Raw genomic sequence first — 20,328 nt, 5'->3', positions numbered from 1 at the left:
AGGTAGGAGGAGAACGCTTCGTAACCCGCAACGGAGGATTAGTGTTCACACACCCTGGAAACACTTTGGAGATAAAGGAAGGAGAGAGGAGGGAAAGGAGAGAGGGGGAGTGAGATTAAAGACCTTGTCAGGGTCGTCTGTGCCACTGCACCAGGAGCTGCAGTCGGTAGGGACAGCAGTAGTGAGCCACTAGCTGAGGATGAGGACCTGGCTAAGCAGCACGGCAGGCTGGGGGTGGAGGGGGGGGCCTCGCTTGGCTTCCTGCCTGCCTGCCAGTCCTGCTCTCTCCAGGCCGAGAGTCCCGGAGCCTCCCTGGGTGACCTGGCGGGGGTGGACTGAGAGCGCACTGACACACCTCCGCTCTGATTAGTGGCTGTCTGCCAAAACCAGAAGTGTCTCAGGAAGCAGATCTGCTCCCTGGCACCGGCATGTCTTCCTGACTCTGCACCAATCAGACGGTCACATTCTGACCCCTGACCTGAAGGTGTGTAGCTTGCTGCAGTGTCCTGGTACTGCTTCACTACATCTCTGCCCCCCTGCAAATATTTGAAGCCCCCCCCCCAAAAAATAAAAAATAAAAAATATAAAATACAAATAATAATACAAAGAAAAAATACCAAAACCACCAAGCCTGTTAAGTAGGTATTAGGCCAAACAACTGCTCGGTCCATTGTATCCCTACATGGATAGTGAGCTATTGACCTGATATCGATTTACTTTGAGATTGTGGGTGTGTCTGTGCGTGTGTGCATGCCTGTGTAGAGAGTGTGTGGTGGAGGCAGAGGTATGCGAAGAAGAGTAAGGCCCAACCGTTTCCTGGAAAGCTGCGCTCTCTCTATAGGACGGGATCTTTCCAGGAAGAGGTTCGGGTTGCCCTGGGACTGAGAGACAAGCAGGGACAAGCGAGTGAGCATGCATACCTCACCTAGCAGACACAATAAGCTTGTAATCAAAGGTTCTGCCATGGCACATTTAAACGTTTTTAGACTATTTATAATCCATGTCATGCCCTTTGCAACTCTCAACAATGCCAGATGCTTAACATCAAACATCAAACATAACCTGTCCGCAGTGGCTCCGACAACTGTCCCTGTAGTCTGAACTAAACAGCTGAATGTTGGCTGTAGAGGAAGATTAGAGGCTTCTCCAGGAACCCTCGCCCCTAGCAATTCCTCATTTAATTTCAAGAGGACACAAGTCTACTGCCCTGTTAAAGGCCTACAATGCTGCAGAAATATACACACACACACACACGAAAGCTTTCGAATGTTCCCCTTCCGAAAACACCCTACAGGAGGGACCGTTTTAAAGCAACAGCGCAAGAGCGTTGTCCTTCAAGTCCATATAATGTATTCACTGGATTAACTCTCTACTTCACCTCTACATGCATTGGCTAGAAAACACCCAAAGGAGGACTGTCCGATCTTGTATCCCCCAAGCTCTGACTAGAAGTAGGAGAGTAGAGTAGAGGAGGCGAGGAAAGGAAAACGACGTCTTCCACAGAGCAGAGCAGTGTTTTATCGTCTCGCAGTGGCGTGTGGCGTGTACTCACTGATGTCGTCCTCGTGATAGATGACAGAGTGGAAGGGGACGTCCTTGTCTTGGAGGTACCTCTCCGAGGGCTCCACGTAGTACATGCCCTGGTGGGTCTGGATGAAGCCCTCGAAACGCCCGGCCACCACCGAGCCATGGGTCAGAGTTCCTTTCTCACCTGGAGAGACGGGAAGACGAAGGCTTAGTCAGAAGGCCAACATGAACGCGAGTACTTCCATACGTTTTGCACGCATGCACTTAGACAGGAATGTTTTATCCCTTTTTTTGGGGGGGTCGAGAGGAAGCACCTTCAGTAACGAACAACAACATGCAGGAAAACTCCCACCTTTCCCGACCCTCTCGTGAAAACAAACAACTCCTCTCTGACGTAGGATCATTTCCAAAAATGAGAGAGAGGGAGAGAGACATAGAGAGAGAGAGAGAGAGAGAGAGAGAGAGAGAGAGAGAGAGAGAGAGAGAGAGAGACATAGAGAGAGAGAGAGAGAGAGGGAGAGATAAGATAAAGGAGAAGATGAACCGGATGTTTTCCCACGGCTGGGTGGCGGAAGCGACACTGCTAACGGTTGCGCTCCAGCATGTCAGCGACGAAAACACGTTGCGAGCTTTTGTTTCCATGGTTGCTTCTTTCCTGTGGGAGCTTGAAGATTGAGCAGAGCCAAAGGAGCCGGGCCTAGCATCCACCCAGGCAGGCTGACAGGCAGCTATCTCCAGTTTGGATGTATTACCAGGAAGCCCCCCCCCCCCCCCCCCCCCCCCTCATGCTGTTCCCTCCACCGGAGATAACGAGGACAGCAGAAGCCTGGCTCTCGCTCTCGGCTGTCCCAGCATGCATCCTGCACCCCCCCCTCCCCCTCCCCTCTCCCCTGCAACACGTCTGTCAGGAACCACTGGGTCCGGGGAGCCATGGCATGACTGGGGCTGCTCGACGCCAGATGGATTAGCAGTGATCTGCTGTGTGACATCCTACCAGGCCACATTAGGAGAAACAGTCGAGGCTCTAACACTACATTAGCCACGCGGCAGACGAACAGCAGGAAGTCATGTAATACAGGTGTCTGCCCGAGAAAAGCCTGTGGATTCGATATCAACAAAAATAGTTACTATGCTACAATAGTACCGTAGTACACAGAAGACCGTTTAGCTGATGTCTGCAAAGCTGTTGGTGAGAATAATAACTGTCAATTGCAATCACAAAAACAGCTTCGACACGGATAACCTTGACTCCATTAAGGAAAGTAGTGCGATACCTGTAGGCGGCAAATGCTATTGCAGTGCCTGCTGGCAGCTTGTTAGACCCACAATTCCATTACTTAGTGCAGCTCAACGCGGTTCTATTTATATGCATTTATAAATCGAGATCAATTAATTTCTTGCGCAAACTCAAACCTCTCAGCCGGACCGCTTCACAGTCGACACGGCACGTCTTCGGGTACTGAGCAATCCACCTGCCGCATTTCAACAGTGCATGCTTCACCAGATAATCCGGACACAGACACACACACACACACACATTCCTGCCTAGTACCCAGAGCTCATTTACAGAGGATAACTGAGGGGCTGCTGACAAGACATACAGGAGAGAGAAAAAGCCCTTTTTAATAACGGTTAATATAGTGATATAGAGATTACACGCGAGGAATCTAATCTGAAGACCCCACTGCAGCTCAGCTCCAAATAGCTTCACTCCAATTATGTGGACTTGAGGAGATGGAACCCACAGTAACGATCCCATTTAGCTCCTGAAACGGCCCGGTCCCCAGTGTGATAAGTGGGATGCTGGAAGAAAAGTGGAGTCCACTGGTCTTTACGAGGGGGATACATTAGAAAATGACTGTAACATCTTATCACGCATAATGGGAGAGGGCGGCGCGCTGCTCTCGCCTGGTTCTCTCGCCTGGTTCTCTCGCCTGGTTCTCTCGTCTGGTTCTCTCGCCTGGTTCTCTCGCCTGGTTCTCTCGCCTGGTTCTCTCGCCTGGTTCTCTCGTCTGGTTCTCTCGACTGGTTCTCTCGCCTGGTTCTCTCGCCTGGTTCTCTCGCCTGGTTCTCTCGCCTGGTTCTCTCGCTTGGTTCTCGCGCCTCCCTGGCTCCCGGGACCCAGGGACCAGGCCAGGCAGAGACCCAGGGACCAGGCCAGGCAGAGACCCAGGGACCAGGCCAGGCAGAGACCCAGGGACCAGGCCAGGCAGAGACCCAGGGACCAGGCCAGGCAGAGACCCAGGGACCAGGCCAGGCAGAGACCCAGGGACCAGGCCAGGCCAGAACACTGGACTGATGGGGCAGGCTGGTTCCCGGTTGTTACCACCAACTCAGTAGAGTTTCAAGTGGTAAACAACCCGGCCTATTTGTTGTCGGAAATACATGACTTGTTGTTGAGAAACAACGCCCTGCTCACTCATTCACTGCAATGCAATTTCTGGGCAATGTAATCTCTGGTCACGGCGTTAGCAAAGATATTACACTTTTGTAGCACTTTGTTGTTGCGGCAATTACTGTACGCCTGCAGCAAGCTGTATTGCTAAAACATGACTGCAGGATGATTACCATGCTTCTGCCGCTGGGAAGATTAACAACGGCCCAAAAATCTCCTCCAGTGCAGACAGCAGCAATCAGGGCCTGCAGGGAACAAAAACCCCCAGCCCGTCGTGACATTTCTTCTCTCAGCTGCCTACTTCCACAAATAATGGTAAGATGGACCAAAAAAAAAAAGGGTTCAATTTGAATTGTAAAGCCTAAAGGTTTCCTCTGTCGTACATCAAGGGGTTGTCAGACGTGAACATCATCTACTGACTATACCAATTATTCCCTAAGTAACCCAGAGTGAATCTGGCAATTAAATTTATCAGTGCACAGCCAATGAGTTTTTATGACATCAGTGTAATTGGATCCTGGTAGACATTTTGTCTGAAAACAGAGCCGAATGTTCTCGGCATAGGTAGCCTTTGTTTCAATGTGCTATATAATATAAGTCAGTTTAGTAGATTAGGTGGTGAATTTGAACATCTAGCCTAACTAGAATTGCACTCTTTCCTTAATGGAGTCTAAAATGACATTCGTCTGTGTTGCCATCCATTATCCATTACATCCATTACAGAGAACCATGGTGCGTCCTTGCTCATCTGCATTTATGAACGTGCAGAAGCAAATTGCTGCAAACCCATTCCGGAACTTTCTTTCTGCGCCATTGACAAGGCAGCACGTCCTGGAGATGTACACACTGCCTGTCTGTCTCTCTCCTGGTCTGGATGGAGCTCATGTGATCAGGGCTCAGTCTGCCTGTCTGTCTCTCTCCTGGTCTGGATGGAGCTCATGTGATCAGGGCTCAGTCTGCCTGTCTGTCTCTCTCCTGGTCTGGATGGAGCTCATGTGATCAGGGCTCAGTCTGCCTGTCTGTCTCTCTCCTGGTCTGGATGGAGCTCATGTGATCAGGGCTCAGTCTGCCGGGCAAGGAGGACCACATCCCGGAACAGGGAAGCAGGGAGCTGGGAGCTCAACACACAGATGACAAGACCTGTATTTTTAGGTTAGATTGTTAATTAGGGCTACTTATATTTTATTTTATATTATTTTGTATCCCTTAGTATTACCTAGACCCCCCTTAGTATTAGCTAGACTTTGCTCCTTTTGTATAGTTAGTCCAAATATTTAAGTTCCAATATTCCTATATGTTTAATGTATGCACCTCCCTGCCAAAGTAAATTCCTTGTTTGTGCAAACACTCATGGCGAATAAAATCCCTTCTGATTCTGATTCTGACACACCATGATTCTTTCCTGGTCATCAGAGCTCAGCTGGAAGCAAGTGTGTGGGGGGGACGGGACATAACTTGACTAATCAAGTCATCAAGTCTCTCCTGCAGCCTTACACCCCCACCTGTCACCTACGGTCTTCTTCTGACAACTGTCTGGTGGTCCCACCACTTAAAACCGCCCAGTCCCAACACAAGCTCTTCTCCTGCCTGGCCCCCCAATGGTGGAACCAGCTCCCCACCTCCATCAGGGACACTGACTGTCTCCCCACCTCCATCAGGGACACTGACTGTATCCCCACCTTCAAGAAAAGGCTCAAAACGCACTTGTTCCGGGAGTACAACGGTACTTAGGAATGCTTGGCTGGACCTGATGTTAGTTTCCTCCAGGATCACAATGACTCTTATTGAGAGACTTGTTGCTCTTGTAGGTTAGTTATAACGAAATTAGCTCTTGAACTCTTGTACTCGCTGTGAAATATTTTACTGTTGATTGTTCTTCTACAGGTACAGTCTTGCACTTTTTGGGGTTCATGTTGTTTTAATTTGTAACTTGTATAACTGCATGCTCTTATGTGTCTTCCCTTTGGCACTTGTTTAGTTTTTCACAATGCATGCTTCAGGTTTTGGCTGCTTGCAATGTTTGGGACTACCTCGTTGTTATGATCAGTGACCAATGTAATGTAAATGTGATCCTACACACGCGTAAACAACCTTTCTGAAGCGGCAACACAAGAAACAGCGACAACAGGTCCTGGCTTTCACATCCCAACCGCCTACGCAGACAAATGCTAAAGTGAATAACCCAAATTTGGCTAGGAGCGACGTTGCCCTAGTAACTATCATCTGCTAATTGTGCCCACGCCATGATGGCAACGCCGTCACTTCCCCATCCCGAATCTGATCTCTGGACCTACCAAAGATCTCTCCGGAGTAGATGTGGGAGGTGTCGTAGGGGGCCTCTTCTCCTGACACGTCCACCACCAGGTCTGGAGAGAAGAGGGAGGAGTCTCTCCTCATCCGCAGGTTGAAATGCCTACGAGAGAAGGAGGGGGGGGGGGGGGGGAACACAACATTTACACAGCCGCAGAAATGCCCCGCGTCACCGACGCACGTCCCCGCGGGATTGAGCCATCAATCTGATTCGAAAAGATGGAAGGATTAGGAGATGTCACCACAACAGCTACAGCGACAACGTTATCCCTTTCGATCAGATTGAATAGTGTGGTTCTGGAAGACATTTGAAAAAGGGGGGGGGGGGGTTTGGTCGTGATTTTCTTTACGTCCACGGCTGTTAAGAATCCCTAATGGCATGACTGGAGGCCATGTCTTACACCTCTCTCGTACTCTCAGAGAGCATCAGGTCAATCATTTGATGCCGTCTTGCCCTGACTCCTGTAGGATCATATTGCTCCATTTCCCACACAAAAGGTTTTGACTGAAGTTGCACTGGGACAGGAAGCATATCGAGTTTCCTTTCATCGTGGTGGAGATGAATCATCCAGGATGCCGACTCATAATCGTTGGTACAGAGTAACATTTCTTAATCCTTCCCCTGGATGATCCTCAAACTAATAAAGAAGACTACTGCGCATGTTACTGCTTGTTCATCAGTACAGCCCGTTCATGGGACTAGAAAGCCATGTCTCAGTCTCATTTTTGGTTTCTCTTCGTTGGAAGAGAAAATAATCTGCCCCCTCCCCCCTTCCTCCCTCCCCTCAGCTCTCATGCAGGGTGACAAATGGCAGCAGTAATTGATGCGGGCATCCCTGCTGAAGGCAACTACCCGATAAAGGTTCCCCTCACGGAGCCTGGACCTGTAAACACGGATCCAAGACTACATTCTGGACAACGAGAGGGGAGATAAGGAGAGGCTGTGAATGGCAGAAGAACTATACATAAACAGGTGGGGCAGACAGACAGTAGGATGGGGCAGACAGAAAGTAGGATAGGGCAGACAGACAGTAGGATGGGGCAGACAGACATTAGGATAGGGCAGACAGATAGTAGGATAGGGCAGACAGACAGTAGGATGGGGCAGACAGACATTAGGATAGGGCAGACAGACAGTAGGATAGGGCAGACAGACAGTAAGATGGGGCAGACAGACAGTAGGATAGGGCAGACAGACAGTAGGATAAAGCAGACAGACAGTAGGATAGGGTAGACAGACAGTAGGATAGGGCAGAGAGACAGTAGGATAGGGCAGACAGACAGTAGGATAGGGTAGACAGACAGTACAGTGTTTCCCACAGATTAGAAATCTAATTGTGGCGGGGAGGGGTGGGGGTTGTCAGACGGGGGGGGGGGGGGGGGGGGTCGTAATATTTCCTTCGTTAATAATTCGTTACACAGTTAATTTGTTAATAATTTGTTACATTAAATATTAATCCAAAATGATTCACACCTTCACAAATTAACAACAACTAACATATCATTTCTGCATTATGCATGTAGCAACGCTAGTGCTAAACAACTATTTAACTGGTCGGCTCCATGACGCCGAGTAAGTAGCTAGCTCTTGAGACTTCTCACCAAAAGAACGAAGGGGAAACTTCGAGTACTGTAAGTCGCTCTGGATAAGAGCGTCTGCTAAATGACTAAATGTAAATGTGAGTAAGGTACCTAGCGAAAAGTAGCCTCAACTTTCCTCGACTTTTAGCTACGGCACTAATGCTGAAGGCTCGCTGATATAGCTGTCGGTCTTACTAGAACGGCATATGTACTGTATGCATTGTTGCTAACGTGTGCTGATGTTGTGACTGTGTGCATATGTGGGAAAGACGCATCAGTAACAGAGAGACGGAGGGAGAGCGGGGGAAAAGAAATGCAGCTGAACGAATATGCTCCGTGTTTTAACCTAAATAGCTATAAAAAAAATGTTTACGATACGCAATGTGTGGCGGCCGGTGTTGATTCTGTGGCGCACCGCCACAAATTAGTCTATGTGTGGGAAACACTGCAGTAGGATAAAGCAGACAGACAGTAGGATGGGGCAGACAGACAGTAGAATAGGGCAGACAGATAGTATGATAAGGCAGACAGACAGTACGATAGGGCAGAGAGACAGTAGGATGGGGCAGACAGACAGTAGGATAGGGCAGACAGACAGTAGGATAGGGCAGACAGACAGTAGGATAAGGGAGACAGACAGTAGGATCAGACAGACAGAAACAGACAGATGGAGGGTGGAAGTGAGGGGGACAGGTGTGGGAACCACAACAGAAGACACCTTCAGCTCTTTAATTAAGCGCGGGCCAGCCCTGTAGCACTCACACTGCATTCAGTCCCCTGTGTGTGATTGGAGCCTAACAAGCATTCTGGGGAGGCAGGAGAGCAGGTGGGCAGCACACTCAAGGCCACAGCGACACAAAGCGTGAGGAGAAAATCAGAAAATAACAGCCTGCCTAAACCTGAAGCCACGTTAACCCGGCCAAAATCAGACCAGGGGAAACAATAGGATTTTCCTTGGCGGTTTGTGTGGGTGTTACTGGAAAACCAGAACAGTCTACTGATAACCTACTTGGACCCAACTACCCCAGACCTCTGTGTGGGTTTGTTTTAGCTGTGCAAACACTCCTATGATTGCACTCCACTTCCAGGCCCCGCCCTGACACTGTCCTGCAAACACTGTATGGTGGGCTGTGCTGGGGCCACTGCTGGGGTGGTAGTAATCACTCACACTCATGACTCAAATACCTAACACGAGTATTACTCACCCTGACATTCTGGAGCTACTGAGTCTCGGAAGCATGCTGCGCTCGTGCCGGTGGCCGTTCCTGGTTCGAGAGCTCTGTCTATCCAGATGACAGGCAGAGCCGGGGACAGTGCATTTGGGTGTGCTTATTAAGCTGTGTGCTGGAACCATCTTTCAACTCACTCTGGTGGGTTTTCTGACAGGCTCTGAAAGTGGGCTTACGAGTGGCGTTTTGATTTGTAATTTTCTTTTTATTACTCAAATTGACAGTCAATAAAGTTCTGTCAGATTCATCAGCTGTCTAAGGAGAGTTCCTTTGGTCTATCCTTTTCGGGCACTGCACTGGAATATTCAAGGATTAACCTAGCGTAAAAAACCATCTATGCCATCCAAGTAGTTTTTTTTTTATGGAGGCGGGGTCACCTCTATGAGTCTCTTCTACAACACACACACACACACGTGCCCACACATACAGGAACGTAGACACACACTCGACACACCTTTTAGCCAGTCCAAAATGAGGTTAGCCTATGAGAGGTGAAACGATTGGCTTGCTCACCCCTCCCTATTGGAGCCTCTTCAGATCGCTGCTGGAAATGATGCTAATTCCTCTCACCAAGTGACTCAGACAGCCATTACTGAGCGTCTCTTCCCTCCCAGCCCCCACGGTGGGAACACACTCAATTACCACACAACACTTAGCCTTGACAGACCAACCGGAGCAGCTCACCACAGTGGAATGAAGACAGCACAGGGACAGGTGCGCTCATTGGCTGTCAGGAACGGTTCAGTCCAATAAGGGGCCGCCTCTGACGCTGGTCTCCCTCAGGTTAGCGCAGCAAACACTGCAGGATTGGCAGAGCCATGGGGACAATAGGTTTCAGCTCTGCTCTCTGACTGCTTGTAGCACTGGGCTGAATGAGAGAGAGCAAAGCTCAATGCTTTGTGTGTGTGTGCGAGTGATTGGACCTCACTGTACAAAAGGGACAATGCCATATCTGTAGGTTTGCGATGCAACAGGTCGGGGGGAGGGGGGGGGGGGATACTTCTTGTGTACTTGCACGAGGACAGAAGAAACATTAGATCGAGTTTGGTCATGAGCCGATTAGGAAGCTGACTGCGTACGATCTGGAACGTTCTCTCGTTAGCCCCGCTGTCTCGAGCTACACCAGAGCACCCGTTAACCACATTACGTATTCCGCATGCACGCACACAGAGCTAGACGGATGAAGAACGTGGCCACAGAAAGTGGTCGCTTTTCAGGCGGGGAGCAGTATTTATAGTAGAGTGTCGACGGCGGCAGGAAGACATCTGGGTGTGACGTGAGCCTTTACTAACCAGCCATCACAGGCAAACTGTGCAGAGCAGGAGATGGGCGGTGCAGTTTCAAAGAGGAGTGGGGGGTGAGGGGAGGGGGGTGGCAGGTGTGGTTCAAAATCATGAGCATGAAGTGGGTTCATGCCGAGTTAAGGATGCGACGCATGCATGGGTGGCACTTCCTCTTCTTGAGAGTAGCGGGGTTCCCCCCCAGGGGCAGGACTCTCACAAAGCTCAGCTGGTTCAGCGGGAGGCCTGTGCACGGCCCGTCATCAACACAGCTACGGCTACATAGAAACAGACCGGGAACTCAAGCCCTCCCAGAGCTGACAGTATGGGTCAGGAAAAGTGACCCGATTGAACTTGACAGGGACGCAGACAGAGACATGATGAAGTGCAGCCACTGTGAACGCCCGAATTACTCCATTTCTATATTTAAGTTGTTTTGGTTTCCACGGGGCCCCGGGGAGCGGCGTGCCACTGGGCAGGCTTAGCATCCCCATTGTGTCTAAAGACACTCTGGGTTTCCAACGAGCAGCTTGTCTCTCGGTGGCCTGGCGCCGTGGAACTGTGGGTTCCCTCCCTCAATCACAAACCCTGCAAGCTGGCTGCCAACGATTTACGGAAACGCAAAACATCAGAACACCGGTCCACTCTAGCACATGTGGGTTTACGATAATCGCACTAAACTGATGACATCCTCATTCCTAATCTCTCTGTGAAAAAAAAAACTGAACTGATTCAATCAACCCTGGTTTTAAAAAGGAATAAGCTAATGGATGAAAACTGCATTAGGTAAAAAACCTATGTGCAGCAGAACACATTTGAAGTCTAAAGACTGGCTAAAGCTTATGTAGTTCAAAGAGCACAAAGTGAGCACGTACTGTTAAGTATACAGTGTGTGTAATTATCACGTCAAAGTGGGTCAACACGACAGAGAAATAACCAGCAGGACATCCAACTCCTCCTTACCTGAGAGGCCCTTTCAAATGGGTTGTGTGTGTGTATGAGTGTGACCTCCCTGCGTGTGTGTGACCTCCCTGCGTGTGTGCATTCACGCGTACGTAACCTCCCCTCTGTGTGTCTGCGTGTGTGTGTGTGTCTGCATGCGCAGTGTGGCCAATGTACATACATGCCAGGCATGGGGGAAGGTATGTAGGAACGGGTCGTCACTCCGCTGGCCCACAGACGGGCTGCTCTGAGCAGCCGACAGCGCTCCTGACCGGCAGCTGGTAGCTGCGTGCGTCCGCCCGGCCGTGAGGAGAGGACAGCGAGGGGTTAATGCATTCGCGCCGCCCTCTCCCCCGGCTTCCCTTCTGAGCCCCTGGTTAAACTCTGATCCTGCCGCACTGTTGCTAGGGCAGGATCCAGCTCTAATGGCTCGGCTGTTGCCGTGGAAAAAACGCCCGCTGCCCCCTCCCCCCCCCCCCCCCCCTTCCCTGGTCGTGACAATCCTGTCCGTGGTCTCGTCGAGCTGTGCCGAGGCAGGGGCCGCGACTCCAGAGGCACGCGTGTTCCTGAGGGCGCGCCGCATCCCAATCTGTGCCCGGAGGCGTTGCCAGCGCTCCCTATCCGCTTCACGCCGATTCCTAGACACGTACCAGAGATGACAGACATTTGCGCATCTTTCCGCATGCGCGCAAAGCCGGTGAGGCAGGAGTAGCGCGCTCTCGTTGTGAGCCCAGACGGGGGAAAGGCTCCACAGGTCACGGACGCGGCCATCGCTGTGACGTCAAACGTCGCGGTCGCCGTCGCTTAGTTACGCCGCCCGCGTGACCTTTAACGGCAATGCGGAGCTATGATGACGTCATGCAGGATGCAGCCCCCGAACCCCGCCCGTATCCTGTCCTTCCTGTCCCTTCTCCGCCCATCCTCCGTCTGGCTGGGCCAACAGCCTCCCAATCACCTCTTGAAAACTGCTACATGAAGTCGCTGTCGCCCTTCCTCCATTTCCCTCCATCTAGGCGCAGTCAGACGCGTAGTCTGCCGTCAAGCTCCACAGACTTGCCACACAAAGACGATCTCCTGACTGATTTCGGCGACTGCCTTTGGAGTGCGAGTGTGCGCGAGAGAAACCGTCTGTCACACTGTGTCTCAAAGGGCCGCGTACTGCCGAAAGCAGATTAATTGCACTATCCCGGCGAGCGTTTTGTTACATTGATTGCGTGCGGGTGTCATGGACTCGCTGAAAAAGACAAACAGAAAAGACGTATTTATATTTTTGGGGTTCTCCCTCACAGCAACCCTCTCTTACCTGTTTCCTCTTGGTCACTTGGCCCCTTTCCAACACTCTCAACCAACAAGCGCCATCATTCATGCACAGGACAATGTCCACCCACTGGTGCATCATGTGGCCTAACGCGTTCTGTGAAACCGATTTCATATGAAAAGATACTTTGTTGTCCAGAATGCTGCCTTTGATTGCGATCCAAAAAGGCATTTCTCCTGAAGCTCAAGGCAGCAACAAATCATTCGGGCTCAAGGCTACATTTGGTATTCACCAGTTTGTTTGGCTGAAACACAGCGCCGCCCTGCAGAATTGATTGAAACACTTGAACCATGCAGGTCCCAGTAATGATTTTGTTTATCTCATTCTCTTAACGGAGCTGAGGGAGAAGGCGAGCACAATATTATCTTTAATTGTGCAAGCTTCGAGCTAATGTCAACCGACTGACCTGCACAACACACCAACACACACACACACAACCCCCCCCCCCCCACACATACACACAAAATACACAGTCACAGAACCTTCAAATAGCATTGTTTGCCTGACCAACAGTCACAGATGTCCTTTCACGCTTCTAGCAATGTTTCAGTACAGAGGCTCCCCACCCAGCGAAACCCTAACCCCTTGTGTTATTAGAGGAAATGTCGAGCTGCGCTTGTATGTCACCCCCTTCCAGCCCCAGCACCCCTGACATGAGGTGAGCAGGTCAAACATGGGGTTGCCTGTCTGGGCCGCCCCCCCGCGCTCCTTAGAGGACACCCCACGACCGACGGGGAGCGGGTGAGGGGCGACGGCTAACCTGAGGCTTCAGTCTGGACGAGAGCAGCCGGGGAAAAGCCTAAGACTGACGAGAGAAAGCATTTGCTTGGAGGGGCCTTTCAGGGTGTTGTTGCCCTCGCGTGTCAAAGCGCATTGTGGTCCACCTCTGTCATCGAATCCCATTCTGATCCCTCCTGTGTAGACTATTCATGAAGAGAGTTTATTCCGGCTCTCAGAGAAACCTGGGAGTGAGAGGGGGGAGGGAGGGCAAGTCTCTCTCTCTCGTGGGGGAGGGGAGGGGGTCAGGCTGGAAAGGAAACAGAAAAAAGAGCGCCAACATCCTGCTCACTGCTCCTCCTGCTCGCATCCAGCGTGCCCGGTACCACGCTGCCACCGGAGCGTTATCAGCTCTCCACGACGGCAGCGTTCGGGGACGACACTCAAACGCCTTTCCTTATCGGCTCTCCCGCAATAGGCCACGCCTTTCTGTCGCTGCCAGAGCAGAGGAAACGGACGGCGGTAGAGTCAGCGAGTAACTCGACAGTTCCGCGTCGTGACGTTCCCGGATCTCCATACCGAGGCCGTCTGCCTCCATGAAAGGCCTGCTCCACCTACGCTACGGCAGCTAAGCACCCTGCTTCCGGTGACTGAGAATGGTGGTGCATAACCAAGCACGTTTAAAAGAAGAAGAAGGCCGGGTAGTTCCAGGTATCAACGCACACAGCTCTCCTCCGGTGAACTGCGGTCCTGAACATGACACGACTTGTTCGGTCCTGACAAGAGAGTTCCTACCTCTTTCAAGCCAAACACCAGGGCTTCACTCTTCATGTCTGACGTGTGCAGGCTACTAGCGTATTGCTTTAGTGGCTGGGAAGTCAATCAAAATGGCACTTAAATGGTTTAGTTTCAGGTATATACAAGTGAAATAGGGCTCTATAGCAAAACCGAATACTTGCAATGAGGAGCTTTCGTAGGTGATATTTATGAATTTATGGAAAGCTTACAGTTTCACTTTCATATCCAGAGTTACCTTTAGCGGAGTAATTGTACGGTATGTTTTTCAATATTTGTCAATATGAGAAACCCTATCTGATTGTGCTTGCTTCCCTTTCTTTGGGATCAATCCTTTCCAAGTAACATGAATCAGATCAACCAGATAAGCTGAACACAATCCTCCCCCTTCTACAGTTAAAAATGAAATAGGACAGAAGTCACACTGTCAAAACAGCGTTGGCGGGCGGGGTTTCTACAGACTAAAGCTCTGTCCCCCCATCACCTTTTACATTTACCAGAGTGGGTGTTACTGACGGGAGAAGGGGAGATGGAGAGAGGGAGAGAGGGGGAGAGCAAGAGAGAGAGAGGGGGAAAACAAGAGAGAGAGAGGGGGAGAGCAAGAGAGAGAGAGAGAGAGAGAGAGAGAGAGAGAGAGAGAGAGAGAGAGAGCGAGAGAGCGAGAGACGAAGAGACAAAGACAGAGAGAGCGAGAGAGATGAAGAGAAAGACAGAGAGACGGAGACGGCGGAGAGGGAGGACATTTCTTCCCTCTCTTGATCCCCTGCCAACTGTCACAGGTTAATCACGGCCGCTTGATGCAACAGGCTGGAAATCAAACATGACAGGGCTACGGCAGGCTTTGCTGGGATGTGTCATTCTAGAGCAAATACTTTCCTTTCGAGCCCAGCAGCTTTGAGACAGACCCCGCCCTGTGATAACTCTGAACTGGATGGACACACAGACAGACAGTCTCATCTCATTACAAGCAATGTCCCAGAGGGCTTCACGGTTGTCTGTCGATCGACACCTAAACCCACCTAAAACACTGCATCTTCTCACAGGACCTACAGAGCATCATCCAGTTACAGGCCAACGATAACGCCTGGCTACCAGCCACCCCATTCCTCCCAGATTATAAAGAAAGGCACATGACAGCGTGTGTGTGTGCCCTTAATCCTCATGCTGTAAGACTCTTGACAGTCGAGTAGGTAGGCCATCGCATGAGGTTCATGTGACTGTTTGCCTGCCTCCGAAAACAGGGGCAGGGTTGAGCAGCGAAGCCGGCCCGCAGAGAGCCGCAGCTAGCTGGTGTGGCGCTCTGGGCCTCCTTCCCAAGCCCCCAGGAGACCTTCCACCTGGCAGACGGACTCTCACATGGGACGTCTCACCTCAGCCCACACACACACACTGACTCATCTAGCGATGGGATCCAAGGGATCGCTGGAAAGACTCTTTACTCCAGACTGCAGTCTCCAACACGATGAGCCTTATACATCTGGCAATTGACTATATTCACCTGACTACTTTGTGTTGTGCTGATGTGAAATATGATATTCATCTGATTGTGTTCACCGCTCAAACAGTCGAGGGGACTTTTTGTGCACTGCTGACTTGGACCGTTTCAAAGTGATTCTGCTAGTGCCTTCATATAAACCATGTTGCCCACCTGACCCAGTCCATCCCCCTCTAATCCCCTGACGTGCCGTTGTACTAATGCTCAATAATCTGCGGGTCACACCTTCCCTACAGATTGGCACTTTCACACACACACACACACACATTTCTATCCTGAGGAGAGGACGGCTCAGAGGATATACCCCGTGACATCACCCCCCGGCGCGGCGGACCTGGATGTTCCTCACCTCGACCGACATGTCCCTCAGCCTCCCACTGGGCCTGTCACCCGTCTTAACCAGCGCCCAAGCTGGCCTGTCACCACACACGCACACACACACACTCCCTGCCCTCCGCCTCCCAGCTGAGAAGACACGCCAGCTGCCAGGAAGACTGGCGTGTTGGCTGGGACACGTGGCGTGACACAAGGCCGGGGGTCAGACTCTCGACACCTTGGGGTTTTCCGTGCTCCCTGTTACCTGACCGTGTTTGTGTTGAAATGCTACGAGACGACTACAGTTTCACGATCTGGTCCTTGTTTCTCAGTCGACAGGGGCTCCAGTCAGGACGTCGGCCAGCCTCCATAACAGTACGCCGTCACTGCAGCCCCGAACTGCGTCTGCCCTGGCCTTGTGTGCCTTCTCCACCTGCCCTGGAGCAGTCACTCCTCCACCTGCCCTGGAGAAGTCACTCCTCCACCTGCCCTGGTCAGACACACCAGGTGATTCTCCCTGAGCTTCTCAGGGACTCAGCACACTATTAATATCTCCTCAGCCCAGGCTGCTGGGGAAGACAGGTGGAAGGAGGGAAGAGAGAAAGATGAAGATGGAGAGAGAGAGAGAGCGAGAGAGAGAGAGAGCGAGAGGGAGAAGAGATGATGTTGACTGGGCAGGAGGAAGAGGGAGAGATGGTGGGAGATAAGTATTCCGAGAAGGAAGAGAGAGAGACAGAGAGAGAGAGAGACAAGGTAGCGAAGATGAAGGTGATGATGACGGAGGGACAGTGCAGGGAGGAAATGAGATAGGGAAATGGGCAGGGATGATCTGTGGATCCTCGCACCATCCGAGGTGATCTGGGAGCAGATTTACGGCCACTTCCCCCACTTGTTATTCAGTCTGGCACAGATGCAACAGACTCGGGCCTCTTCACTCACTATTAATGGCCACTAGAACAATCAATGAGGCCTCATCACTTAATCTGCTCCCCCTCTCATAACTAGATAGACCTTGCCAGGCATCGACCCTGGGGTGCCCTGGTCACGGCCACAGCCATCTCATCTCACAGGGAGGCGATGGAGACATGAGGCCTAACCACCATCTGCACCTACATGGGATTCATAGATGAGAATGAACTAGCCAACACACAGCTGACCTGCATATAAGGAGGAGCCAGCAGAAATGTGATTTGTAAGCTTAGACAATTTGAGCTTCGAGGCGTGAAGTAATTAGCATTTAAGTCACAGGTAAATGAATGTTAAATATCTGCGCTTAAATGTATAGTGTGTGTAACATTGTGTAGCAACTGACATTGTGACTGTCACTAATGACTGATTCACAGTCAGTTAATGTACTCTGCACTTAAATGAAGTGGTTTTACATCAAATCTTCTGCTCTACGACTCCAATGTTCAAGGAAATGTCCTGGAAACACAAATGGATCAAAACAAAACTGTTTTTTTTTTTACATTTTTTATAATAGGAACATGGAGATTCATCCGGAGCTGGATGATCGTCATCAAGCCCAGCCCGCCCAGAGCCGGATACGCTGGTTCCGTATCCATGTTTAGGAGGCTTGCCGGGTCACTGCAGCTTAGACAAATAGCACTGATCGAGAGCAGAAGCAATTAAACCATTCAGATGTATCCATCTGAACTGTGCACAGACAGAGGCAGGGGCGCGGGGGCAGGTCATCCTTCAACGCTCGTGTCAGCCAGAGACCAGACACCAATAAAGCCATGGAGCATGTGATGGAGCTCTGGGGCCCGGGGTGGGGCGCACACACACACACACACACACACACACACACCAGTCATCCTCTGAAAGACACACAGCCCTTAATTTGTGCCAGATAGTTGAATCTCAGAGAGACTCAGAGAGAGAGAGAGACTCAGAGAGAGAGAGAGAGAGAGAGAGAGAGAGAGAGAGAGACTCAGAGAGAGAGACTCAGAGAGAGAGACTCAGAGAGAGAGACTCAGAGAGAGAGAGAGAGAGAGAGAGAGACTCAGAGAGAGAGAGAGAGAGAGAGAGAAAGAAAGAGAGAGAGAGAGAGAGAGAAAGAGAGAGAGACTCAGAGAGACTCAGAGAGAGACTCAGAGAGAGACTCAGAGAGACTCAGAGAGAGAAGGGGGGGGGAATTAGAAAAGGAGATGGGCTTCAACAAACCCGCTATTGCCCTCTGCTTCCTCACTGCAAAGCATGTGGGTGCACATTGCAGATGCGCTGTGGTCTTGTCCAGTCATACGTAGCAGTGGTCTCCCTGGGCTGCGACACACATGGCCTACATGGGCATGCAGAGTGAGCGCCACATCGACAGGACCCATCACAACAAGTCTGCCTCTCTGCTCATGAGCGGACGTCCTGCTGTGCTTAAAGCAGCCCCCAAGCCAACTGAATGTTCAAAAGCACCATCGGAAACAAGAGAAGTCGTCTGGTGGAAGAGCTACACTCGTAAATCCCAACACTAAAGCCCAATTTATACTTAGGTCGCAGACACTTTTGAAAAGGTCGCCGACAGAAATGGCGTCACGGTCGACACTTTTAACCGTCGCTTGAAAGTGTCGCCTACCAGGAGAAATTTCTACTGGCGCTGATGTCGTCACATTGTGTCGCGCAAGTTTGATTGGCTAGATAGACGGCACGCGTCGTTGACTGCTTTGTTTTAAATTTTCAGTGAACGTTCAACAGCTGTTTAAGATGGAAGGAATAAAGGAGAGATTGGCAGTGCAAGTTAGAACATATCCACACCTTTATAATGCCTCTCAAAATTAGCTACAGCCATTTTCTCTGATCGATCACCTAGGCTACAAAGCGTAAACAATGTAACCATAGCTATGAATGTAACGGTAAAATGATTTTGTTTACGTCACGCGAACCTTGAGCACAGGCGACTGTTTGCCGAAGTAGCGACACTTTTTTTTTCGTCGGCGACCATTTCCAAAGTGTCGGCGACAAAAGTATAAACTAGGCTTAACTCTTTTAAGCTAACCAACAGGCGACTGCATAAGAAAGTATGCCCTTCTTCCGTCTGACCAACTTGTGTCGCGACCATGCTCGATGAGGAAAACAAATCAACGTGGGCACCAGATGTGATGATCACCAGGGCTTGAGCCGGAGTCGTTTCGGGCACGAAGAGCAACAGACCTCACAGGGGGCTTCTAGGCGCTGTGGAGCGGGCGGGCAGCTGACGGGGATGAAGCCGGGGTCGGCCGTCTATCACCGCCTCCCTGCGTCTAGAGGCAGGCGCCGTCAGTCATGACCGCGCCGTGAAAGATGAATCCAAGGGCAGGATATCATACCTGTGGGCCATTGGACAGCCAAGGTTATGAACGCCCCCCCCCCGACCCAACCCACACAGGGATTCAGATGGCTGAGCGGTTAGTGAGTCGGGCTGTTACTCAGAAGGTTGCCGGTTCGATTCTGGCTGTGAAAAATGACGTTGCGTCCTTGGGCAAGGCACGTCACCCTACTTGCCTCGGGGGGGAAAGTCCCTGTACTTACTGTAAGTCGCTCTGGACAAGAGCGTCTGCTAAATGACTCAATGTAAATGTAACAGACAAAACCAACATCGTGACACAAAGAGAAAGGAGAGTTTTTGCAACCCTGAGGGGTCCAACACAGCCGGGCTAAAGGGCAGCAGCTGACTGATCTAAACGATGGGGGGTCATCCCGAGCGTGGGGCAACACGTGGCTGGGTGTCTGACCACCACAGGGATCCAGGCACGAGGGGCCAAGCCCAGCACGCAGGACCCACAACCAGACAGGGAAGAGCCCCACACAGGGCAACCCCCCTGCAGTACGAAGGGGTCTGGAGGGTCCCTGGCTGGGTGGGTACTGATCCTAAACAATCGATGACAGACCGACAGACAAAACCCCTCGCTATCTCCTCCAGGGGGCTGGGGGGGTTCCATTAACGGCTGATCGAGGCCCAGGCTGCAGCCTGCAAAGAGAGGGGTTGGAGCTGCTGTTGGTGGGCCTCTAGCATGCAGCTCCATTGCGGTTTACCGGGGTAATCCCGGCATAGGTACGACAGGACAATGGGTCCAAACACACACTCACACACAAAGGAACATGCACCGTGGATAAACAGCGGCCAGGGAGACACTGAGACTTTGATTTTCTGGGACCGACAAAAGGCTCCCTTCTGTAAGCAGAAAAGGGCTGTGTTTGAATGAAACGCAGGAACAAAGACAAAGAGATTCAGTTTCTCAGCACAACATTGTCCGGACACGTCACATGTCTACGCCAATCAGACTGTGAACTCCACATACACGTTTGGTTTTAGACCGGCATGTTTTAATGAGGGTGACGTGTGGTAAGGTCTGGCTTTAGATTCATATATGAATTACTTGCCACAATAGAGTGATGAGTTCAGCCAACTGGAATGCCCCTTCATACCACGGTGTTGTTGTGAATACAACAGT

At 51.0% G+C, this 20,328-nt stretch overlaps 1 protein-coding gene across 1 annotated transcript in view; it reads right to left on the bottom strand.

Annotated features, from left to right (window-relative positions):
* The window catches only part of adam10a (ADAM metallopeptidase domain 10a), a 52,036-nt gene that overhangs the window by 17,138 nt on the left and 14,570 nt on the right, over window positions 1-20,328 (bottom strand). The window contains exons 3-4 of the mRNA XM_047042608.1: window positions 6,217-6,335; window positions 1,553-1,711 (exon numbers count right to left, since the gene is read on the bottom strand). Of these exons, the coding sequence (XP_046898564.1) occupies window positions 1,553-1,711; window positions 6,217-6,335 (278 nt within the window). The remainder of the gene's footprint in view (window positions 1-1,552; window positions 1,712-6,216; window positions 6,336-20,328) is intronic.

This window comes from Hypomesus transpacificus, chromosome 19 (genome assembly GCF_021917145.1).
Source record: "Hypomesus transpacificus isolate Combined female chromosome 19, fHypTra1, whole genome shotgun sequence".
Taxonomy (NCBI): domain Eukaryota; kingdom Metazoa; phylum Chordata; class Actinopteri; order Osmeriformes; family Osmeridae; genus Hypomesus; species Hypomesus transpacificus.
Note: the sequence above shows the minus strand (reverse complement) of the source record. Positions and strands in the feature narration are given on the sequence as shown.